This window comes from Emydura macquarii, unplaced genomic scaffold, assembly GCF_026122565.2.
Source record: "Emydura macquarii macquarii isolate MOO-44397 ecotype Brisbane River unplaced genomic scaffold, CSIRO-AGI_Emac_v2 contig_2768, whole genome shotgun sequence".
NCBI lineage: Eukaryota > Metazoa > Chordata > Testudines > Chelidae > Emydura > Emydura macquarii.
In genome coordinates this window covers 6,323,051-6,334,039 of record NW_027132905.1, presented here as the reverse complement: position 1 = coordinate 6,334,039, position 10,989 = coordinate 6,323,051, and the positions used below count along the sequence as shown (strand labels likewise).

The 10,989-nt window shown below is 36.9% G+C and overlaps 1 protein-coding gene across 1 annotated transcript in view; it reads right to left on the bottom strand.

Annotated features, from left to right (window-relative positions):
- Positions 1 to 8,463: 8,463 nt before the first annotated feature.
- LOC137165289 (collagen alpha-1(XXIII) chain-like) overlaps positions 8,464 to 10,989 on the bottom strand; it is a 68,281-nt gene continuing 65,755 nt past the window's right edge. Inside the window, exon 27 of the mRNA XM_067566495.1 lies at positions 8,464 to 10,346. Within this exon, the coding sequence (XP_067422596.1) occupies positions 10,293 to 10,346 (54 nt within the window). The 3' untranslated portion in view covers positions 8,464 to 10,292. The remainder of the gene's footprint in view (positions 10,347 to 10,989) is intronic.

Below are 10,989 nucleotides of genomic sequence, written 5' to 3'. Positions count from 1 at the left end.
CGCGCTCTAATGTGTCCCAAGTGAGAGTACCCGACTCAGTATATCTTTTCACAGGCAAGGCAGTACAAAACTGGGCCAGGCTAGTTAAAAACCAGCCAGATGGGAATTCTTGCAAAAGCAATTAAGTCTCATCTAAAGGAGAAAATTATACTGTTCCAACCTACATTATGAATTGAAACCTATATTGTTCAAGTGGTGCAAACCCCCCGGGATACTCTTTTTGTTTGTTTAAGAGTGGCTTATTCTGGTTTAGTTCAGGTCAGCTGGGAACAAATGTAAAATAACTCATAAGTCACTCAAACTGAAAGAAGAGTGTCCACATGGCTTGCACCAGTTTAACTATATTGGTTTTAGAAAGCTATTTATGTTAAGCTGATGCAGTTTTCTTGTGTAGACAAGGCTTAGTTAAGGTGTATAAAGGCTTTGAACAATGTTAGATTAAGTGCTACAAATTAATTCAGAATTTCTCTGGACATTTATCACAGGCTGTCTTAGTGATCCAGAGATGGCACTGTGTCAGTGGGAGCCCAATCCCATTAAAAAGCACTTTGCCAATATATTGTCTTCAATAGAAAAGAACTCCCCCTCACTTTGAGATTTCCTGTCTGGATTCTACCTTTCTGTGGAAATTATACCAGTGAAGTAGGTGACTTTTTTTTTTCCAGAATTCACCTGGGGTTATATAAAGAATTTTACGTGACTGGCATGGTGCTTTCCAAGTCTTCATTATCTGTGTTGTAAGCGTTTCTCTTTTGAACATTTGTATGTTAAGGCATGCGTTTTTATGTATAAAAATTAATTGTGGTGTCTTTTGTGGGCTACCTTTCCAAACATTATCACAAATGTATTGGTAGCACAATATATACTCCAGGGTCTTAAGCAAAGAAAAGTTTATATTCCTGTGTTTATTCAGTGAAAGAGCAGCAGAGTTAACTGAATGCTGCAGAACCATGGCGTACTCTCAAACTGGTAAAGGAGGTACATGAATAAGAGGGGAAATGCTATCATTAGTTCCAGATTGGTCACATTAGTTTATGTGCACAGATTTGTTCACTTTGAGGACTGTGGAAGAATAACTGAGAGCCTGAGGGGAACTTTTTCCACCCGTTGTTTAAAAAGTTTGCCTTGTTTTAAACATAAATGTTGTTACAATGCCTGAAACAGGAGTAAACAGTCTGCAGGGAAGGCAGTCCTGAATCCTTTGTGAACTGTTTGAAACAGCTTGATGGATTTTGTTACTTATTAGAAAATAGGGTCATCAATGAAATACATCTTTAGTTGCAGCTGTGGACAGATTTACTTGATAAGTACAAAAGGAATTTAATTTGTGTAAATGTGGATGATTTTGAAACAGTGACCTCTCAATCATGTTGACTAATAAGTCAAATTCATTTGTTTTATATTAGTGGCTTGTTTAGTAACTAAACATACATTCAATGGCAAATTAATAAGGTTGTTAATCTTTATTTGAATTCTTGCCTCATTAAAAACATTTACGTTATTTAAAATATTTAAAATTTGGAAAGTTTATTCTTAGTTACAGATGCTGCAGTTCATGATATATATTTACGCCATCATAAAAACAACCTGTACAGGGAGGCAGTTTTTTTTTAAAGTCCAAATATTAACTTTTATTACAGATTAAAGCACAATGAAGCAATGTTTTTGAAGATTTCAAAATTATGCACTGTCCATTGCAGTTATAAAATAGAAATAAATGATGCAGTACTAGTTAATAATAAACAATGGATAAGAAACAGTATTAATGCCTTTTTTTAAAAACAGTTGTTCCCCAAAATTATGACTAAATATAACACTTCTCTTGGCATGTGCATTACAACAATTTACAAAAGGGTTTAAAAATAAAGGAATTGCTAAATATCTCTTTTGTATAAAGGCACCTATTTTTCAAAAAGCAATACATTTTACTGAAACTTGGACAAGCTTTGTATAAGATAATGTAAATACATTCAGAATAAGAATGAGGCCCGACATGCATACATTATTCATGTAGGTAGATGAACAGACCCAACTGAAGTGAATGTGATTATTCACATGAATAAGGAATGCTTGCATAACAGCTTTTAGGATCAGGCCCTATTGACAGACAAACCAGATGACCTAATGCACTTACTTCTATTCTTCTAAATACTGCATAAATAGGTCAGATTTTCATGTAGTATAAAATGCTAACAGTTGTAGTTTCTTGAACTGTGCAGATAATTGCACTTAGATTATAGAACGAGTGCCAGTTTAAAAAGACACGTGTATCTACCCAAAATAATACTATAGTTGGATTGTAAACTGATTGTAGCTTTAACTTTCTGCTGAATGGCATTTCCAGCTGTATTATCATACTGAATATACCTTTTCCCCTGTGATATGTAAAAAGTAAAACATCAAAAGTAAATGAAGAAAAGCAACAGTGCAGGATAAAAATGTATTCTGAGAATTTCTGCAATATTGCATTCCATCACATAGACGATACCAACCAGAATGCACCAAATAAAGGGCTGATGCAGCTTTAATTTTAGCTAATGGGCCTAATTCTGAAACTCTTTGGGTAATTTGGGTGCTCAGCACTTTGCAAAATCAGGCCCTAACTATATTTATGTTTAACTACAGAAATAATACAAACCCAATTTTACACACTAAAATAAAATAAATTGCAAAACTTGGTCTGTACACTTATGACTTTTTGAAGACGTGTACAAATCAATGTTTATCAGAAAAAGTAGCAGGGCAGGGCTTAGTCAATTACAGTTTCTGTATTTTAAATATATGCATGAGATTCCTCCATTCTTACCTCCCTCCTTTTAATAAGTCTCTGTTGTATAATGGAGCCCCACAAATATAGTAAGCTGACTATTCAAACTCCATGAAACTCAGCAACAAGGAAGCACCGTTTACCAGCCTGTAGTAAACAGGGATTGATTGGTTTTACAGCAAATGAAAGGAGAACTGCAAACTGCTGATATACAGTCAGTGGTTTTGATACTGCCAGTTCTAATGCACTGAAAGCTGATTGATGCCTCAGTATCTTTTTCTGGTTCCCTCTAAACTCTCTAGGATACTGTATAGTCTCTGTAGTATATTCTCATGTGCCTTGTCCAGCTCAGTTTTAAATTATGTAAATGACAGGTTTTCACCACTTACTTTGGGTGCATATTCCATAAAATAGTGCTAGAACATTTTTGCTGATTAGTGATTTAATGGAATACAAATACATGCAAGAGTCACATAATTGAAACTATTCATTAAATCATGAACCAACTTAAGAGAGACAGTGCAAATTAAGAAGAGTAATTGTACTCAGTGGTTTATTTGATGTTCATTAGGCTGCCAAAGGAAGTAGATGAAGCTACTAGTCACCAAAATATTTAAAACTGGGTTAGATTCATATCTGGGATTTACAATAATTTTGGGTACAGCTGACCCCCTAACAAAATGCAGTGGGGATGGATTAAATTGACCAATTGTTCTTCCTTCCTAATTTTCTGTGTTCCTAGAAGAAAATTTATTCTTAACGTAACAGTGAAACAGTTCAGGAACAGTTCATCGCTATATAAAGGTTGTCTTGTAATGCTGCCATGGTCAGTAACACCCATGTCAATATGCCATATCTTTGCCAGTTGTGCAAATTAAAGTGACTTGGGCAGCTTGAAATCAGTGAAAATATTTCACTAAATACTTGACAAACTTCCTTGCTAACAGATAGGAAGCCTAGTTCTATCTATTAAGTGCACCAGCAAATATTTACTTATATAAATCTACTGGTTTTATCATTGTCAGCTAAAAAATGCTTATGAAGTAAAAACAATCACATACATAATAAGGAAAAGCAAGGTTGTGGTTACATTGCATCATTATAGAAAAGTACTGTATCATTAAAAAAAAGAGAGTCCCAAATTCTACTCTTCGCTACACCCGTGTAAATTCCATTGAGCCGAATTATTAATTTTTTTTTTTTTTTTTTTTTTTTTTAAAAGAGCAGCTTTTATTGTTTACATTTTATAGTCAGATTTTTAGTTCTCTTTATTCGTACATTTGGCTCATTGTTAAGATAAATCTGTTGGTGATATGGAAAATATTTTATAGTTTTTTCTCCTCTCAAACTTTTACTATGGAAGCTTGGCTGGCAATCTGATGCAGACTTTTTGTGTGTGAATTAATTACTAGGACAGTTATAAGAACAAATGAGAAGCTTATGGTGTTTCTCACTATGGTGACATGTCAGAAATGTACAAACTTTAGAAATAAATTGAAAATATGAAACTGTCTATTTTTAGAGATATTTCAAACCATAAAAATACATGAGACAGTTGGCCATACTTCTCTCCCAAATTATCAGAAAAATCTGCTCTTTTCCCCCCAACATAAAGCTACTTGTTTTGCTAGAAAACATATCCTCTGGGGGGCAGCATTAAACAACCATTCAGTTGCCATGCAGTCTACCAAACACGGGTACTACTTTATACATCCAGTTTTGTTTGTTGAATTTTCACACCAAAAGGATGCAGAATTATACTGAATGATTATTTATGGCCGAAGCTGGCTGATTGTCCTGGTAATAAATCTGGAAGTGTCATGGTATCAAAATACTATACATTGTTTGCCATAGGAAGTGATGAGAATATTTAAATACCATTTATTTTATAGTGAATTGTATAACAGAATTTAGTGGCATTTAACTAATAGTTAAACTCATACTCCACTACATGGTATGTAGAGAGCACCAGGGTCCTGATCCTGCAGTTGGATCTATGTGGGTGCAAGGATCTGCCTGCACAGATCTGACTGCAGGATTGGGGCCCAAATTTGTAAAAATTCACAAAGAAGCCTCGCTCAATCATGGGTTGATGTGGTAACATATACCATGAGCCAAATTCTCATCTAAGAACTTGACCTTATGACTAAAACAAAAGCAACCTTAAGAACAGGGTTTCTGTCATGGAAGTCGTGGCCATAACAAATATACAACTTTTTATAGTAGATAATCATCATGGCAATATATTTTTGACAGGCTTAAAAAACATGGAATATGCTTAGATATTTTTGACCTGGGTAAATTCCATCCTTTTCAGTTTTAGCATTAACAAGCATGATGTACAGTTCAAAAAGAACATTTCAATGGTGTGTTTAGTTAAAGACCATCAGACACCAAATATATGAAACTATAGAACTGAAAAGCTGACTAAGAAACATTTTATCCTTTGGTTTGCTTAAAAGTACATAAGAAATATTTCAGTTTTAGCGTTAGGAGGCAACATTCATAGATAGTTTTTAAATATACAGGAGAAATACGTTCATCATCATTATATATACAGAAAATGTTAGCATCTATGAATGAATGAAAAAGAAAATAAAACAAAGCATGTGGCAACATCTTGATTTCTTAATGTAAGTACCAAAAATAACTATCGAGGCTTGGAAAGAAATATTTAAAGTTTGGAGTCAGTCTGGGTTTTCTCCCAATCTCTTTTCTAGCTAGGAGAAACATTCCTCAATTAACCACCAAGTGTATATGATTGCATCAACTGTAATCTACAATCCCCCCACAAGAGCAGGCCTAATCAGCAGGTTGTTTAAAATGCTAGCAGTGGGTCTACCTCAGGCTCCCCATGTCTATAGGCTGGTGGCACTGAACTGAAGTTTGAAACTATGGGAAATATTTGGAAAGTCATCAAGGCCAGAGGATCTCTCCCCACTGGGAATTACAGGAAAATCTCCCACCACTATTATAGCACTAGGGCAATCCTGATGGTGCTACATGAATGCTAGACCAACAGTGGGAGATTTCTCTAAAATTCTGCATAGACTAGGCCAGACAAGGCAACTGTACTGGAACTCTGTTAACAATTGGGCATTTAACATGACTGAAATGACAGGTAGCAGGGTGCAGCTCTCAAAGTGGATATAGGGCTAGGACTGCCCTGAATAACAGTGAATGAAGTAAACCACTCTAGCTGTTGCGCTTGTTTACGTTCACTGGCAAAACGCACTAGAGGGGGTGTGATTTGTAAAGCACTCCAGTGTGCTGTAATCTAAATGCCCCATGTAAATCCTGTTGACATGCTCTAAAAGATATCTTAAGTTGGTGTTAACATAATCAAACAGGACTACGTTAACATGAAGTAGGTACCATTTAAAGTATGTCAGCAGGGCCTACATGGGCAATTAGGGTAACCTACACTGGAATAAAAGACCCACTGCACAGCTGCGGCTGGCCTGGGTGTGCTGATTCAGGCTCAGGCTGTGTGACTAAAAATTTTATGCAGATGTTTGGGCTGGAGCTTGGGCTCTGGGACCCTCCTCCCATTGGAGGCTGAACGTCTACACAGCACTTTTACAGCCCTGCAGCCCAAGCCCTGTAAGCGTGAGTCAGATGACCATGCCAGCTGTAGGCGTTCTGTGTAGACATATCCATGAAGTGCAACACGGAGTATTTTACAAATCCACACCCCTTTAGTGCACTTTTCCACAACATTTAAGCAAGACCTTAGTGATATAGTAGCTTTGCTGTATGCTGTGGCAACGTAGATCCTTTGAGGGCCTGGTGCAGAACACATTAAAGTCATGGGGACTTTGATGGGTTCCCATCCCCTTAAAGAATAAGCTGAGAAATCTCATTTCCCTCGCTGACTGAGCTGTGGAACGTCACAGAGAGAATGTGCTTGGGACTTTGGAGAGGGTGTTGCTTGTAATTTGAGGATTCTTGTTGTCAAACAGGAGATTGTAACTAGAGCAATTATGAGAGAAAGCTACTGGCCTTCACTCCGAGGAAGAGGATAAGTGTAACTATCTGAGAACAGATCAGGATCTAACAGCAATATAACAGGAACCTTAGGACTTCTACAGGATCAGTTTTGGTCAGACCGGTCATTAAAATACTGTCAGGCTTTAAAAAAAAAAAAAAAAAAGCACTATAAAACTGACTAGTAAATAATCAGATGAATGACATGAGTATTTGCTATGCTTCAGATTTCCAACTCAATGAAGACTAGTTATTTAAGTGTTTTAACCAAATCCTTTTAATGTTTATTTCTGAATAAATGTAGTTTACATATTAAGTATTTTAATGCTCAGGATTTAATCAGTCTGAAGGAGACCTAAATAAACAGCCTTTTTTATATAATCTTTTGTTATACTGATATACCTAGTGGTAGAATTTAACTGCACTCCCTCTTAATTTCTACAAAACAATCTCAGTATTCTCCGGTCAGAAAGAGAGATGTTTCCTGGAAAAATTTAGATCTCTATTGTGCCTGGTGAGAAAACTAATAAATTACCGAGTTCTGAGCAACCCTGCCTATTATTAAGATTTATCTTTATAAGCTGTTTGCTATTTCAAATTGATCATAAAGATTTAGATAAACAATTGTACAATAATTTTTGTTTTTTCCTACCAGGCTATCTGGTATCAAATTGCTGAGCAAGGCAAATAGTGCTAATCACTCCCTGATAGAAACAATGTATGATTGGCATAAAATCATTTATGAAAAAGGGCCTCATTTAACATAACAACCCAGGCTTCATATATGTGGAAAGCCCTTAGGAAATCTAGAGACTATTTGCTAATGTATAGTAAGATCTTCCCTCCCCCTGCACAGACCTTTTATTGTTAACCTTAGATCAAGAGGTACCTCTAATACAGTTTACATTAATCTGCGTCATATGATAAATATAGAGTATTTAATTTAACAATTATGGGCCAAGCTCTCTGGCCTCAAATGCAGACCACCAGTGTGGTTCCACAACCTCTGGGAAGGATGTTTTTCAGCTGATGCCTAACAGTGGATATTCCACAAGCTGAAGATTGAATACTGACTACTGTTTTCCTGAAGATAATGCAACTTTGGTGTATCACAGAAAATACTAATTTATATGCATTTTCATAAACTTTGGAGTTTAGCTTGTGTTATGGCATCAGTGCTACAAAGCATCCTTCAAAGAGGAGCTAAATAAAAAAGTTTAGTTTCTGTCAGCAGATGTAAAACAGGTAGAAAAGTCTCCTGTCTGATTCAAACTAAAGATTACTTGAGGCCACTGCAGGTCTCTTGCATTTTCTGCCGTCACTCCAGGGACAGAACTCTCACTGATGTCAATGGAAGTCCCATGCATGGCACAAGTGCAGGATATATTATACAGAAACACACAGATCAGAGAAAAGAATTTTGCCTAGATCTTCAGAGGATGAAGGACAAGATTTGCTGTAAATTAAACCAGTAAGAGCAGATTTCACTCTTGCTGATGTCGATGGGCGTTTTGCTACTGATGTTGACAGAAGCAACATCAGACCTTCATTTTGGGCCATAAATGGAGAGATTTGGAAAGGCACAAATGGAATTAAACTGCCCAACTCCCACTGAAAGTCAATGGGAGTTAGATGCCTAACTGCCCTTTGTGCCTTTCAGAAGCTTCTCAAGTAATTTCTTAATCACTAGATTTCTTTAGATCACTGGATTAGAAATAATTAAAATGCATTTTTATTGCTGGTTAAATTACATAATTCCTGTTTCTTGACCTATTACCTTATCTGAATTTACACAAGTTTTAATCGATATCATTATAGAGGAAAAAAAAAACAGCACACACCTTAGTCTCCAAACAAGTAATACAAAACCAGAGTGGTTAACAAATGTAGAAGCAAAGTTAACTGCATATCCCCATAAGTCTTTTATGTTGTCCACATCTTCTACCGGGAGGAGCTGTACAGCCATTTCAAACATTAATCTGTGGACAGCATATGCTCTCGGTTGTCTAGGACGCTTTCCTAAAGAAATCTAGTAGAAATAATGCCCCAAGGCATTGCTAAGAATTCACAGGCATTCTGAAATGTTCTACTGTTTGGAAACATTAATGGAGAGCACCATACAAGACTGAGCATGTTACCCTTGTTCATATTATTAGAGCTGGAATTAACTCTGCATTAGGTTAACTTGTACAGGCAGAGCTCATTAATTCTTGCCTTTATCCCAGTATTCTCACTTCATCACAAGCCTGCATATGCCCAATAGACTCAATGGAATAGTGACCTAAACACAAGGCTTGGATCAACACAATAGGCACAAAATACTGATGTTTCATCTTTCTTTATCCTTTAGTTACATTATGCTACGTAAGAGGTACATTGGGGAAGAGGTCACAGATCAAAGGATTGCTGTGTTTTTACTGCCATGTTTTTACAACAATTTTTCCTTTCAGAGCCAACTCTCCTCAGCCAGTTCTACAGCTCCTTCCATCCTGGGTGGCACACTGCTACTCCACTCTGTACAGCTAGGCATGCAGCTGCAGCTCCTATTCAAGACTATTGTGCTTGTTGGCTGTCCAATCACTCCTCAGGTTTCTCCTATTTGCCTGGCTACCTCACTGCTCCTGTTCCCTCACTTACTTGTCTGCACCTCTGAAACATCACCTACTAAATCAGTGTGTCCTAAAAGCCTGGTCTTGAACTGTTGGTTAATTAGGCTTTTCCTGATGCAGGAAATAGGATCTGATGACCCGTTTACCGGTACATCCAAGGTTGGTCTGTCCACTTTTCAGTGTCATTGGCATCTACTGTCAAGCCCTCTCCCCATCCTATAAAGAGCAACCGGTAGACTCTCTGGATGTTCTCACTTCTTCAAGAATGGAATGGAGCGGGTCAAAGGTAACTTTCAGAATGGGATTGCTGTGTGAATGTAATCTCAGTTCACACAGGGTGTTTTGAGTGTTTGTTTGGGGTGGACTGAGCCTGAGTTCAAACTCATTTATAGCAGAAAGGGAGAAGGAGATGGAGGAAAAGTATGATTATGCAGATCAAACTGTACAATGTTCACAAAACAAGCCCCACCAACCAAGGGAATTGAATATTGAATTTCATACTGTGACCCTCTTCCAAGTTTTGGGAACCCCATTGTAGCACTTTTCAGTGCTCTGTTGTGTTAGAAAAGACGTTAGCAGAGTTCTTGTGTCAAGCTTGAGAGAGCAATTTTTTTTAAAAAGTGTGTTTGGCAGGTGAGGGGTCCCAGGTTCTCTGAATTCTGCAGTAATGAAGACAGAATCCCCAGCAAGAGTCTTGCAACTTTTCAGCCACACACCCCAGAAGGTTAAATGTATGTTTCTTCCCAAGATACAAGTTTTTTCATTATTAGTTGAAGCATGCACAGATGGCCGAGTTCATTGTATTTAGTCAAAACTTTGCTGTTTCCATCAGGGTGGGAGCATGTAGCAAGTGGAGTTGGCCTTTTATTTCTCTGCAAGCTGAAAGTCTTTTCACTCAGCCGGATGATAAATGATCGTTTCTTTCATTTCTAGGGCTGCATTCTTCTTTTCTTTTTTTTTGTTTTCAGCCATGTTTTTTCACCCTTTTAGTGAGTGTGCAACAGAAATGCAGAGTTGAAAGCCACATTTAGGAGAGGGATCTGCCTCTTCCATGCTATAAGGCACACTAGGCAACAGATTGTCTCGACTGTTAGTCCACATAGTAGCATTAGCAGCAAATACCATTATTCCCATTCCCTGTAGCTTGTTTGTATATAAACTGATGTTATCATGCACGTCCTATGGGTCTGGGAAACTTTTGTAACATTTTAGAAGTCCATAAATGACAGCATCCAGTATAAAAAGATCAATATATTACTGATTTTTTTTACAAAAATTAAAAGATCAAAATATGTCACATTATTTACATACTTTATGCTTCATGCTTAGAGATCACTGAAAAAAAACACACAGACAATGTTTTAATCAAAGACAGGAATGTTTCTTTACACTCATTCACAGCAAAGTAGTTAAATATTGTTAATGCTGTAAGAATTGACCCCTTTTGACTTTTTAATGTAAAACAACACCGAAGAATTAAATACTGTTACTTTAAGGTCCTGCCCACATTTTAATTGAGTTTGTAACCAGCTAGTGATGTGGTTGGCTCTTAACTTGATTTATATCCTCACATCACGATTTAAAATCTGGTTAGTGGGTTCAGCTACCAATGTCTCAGCACTGTCA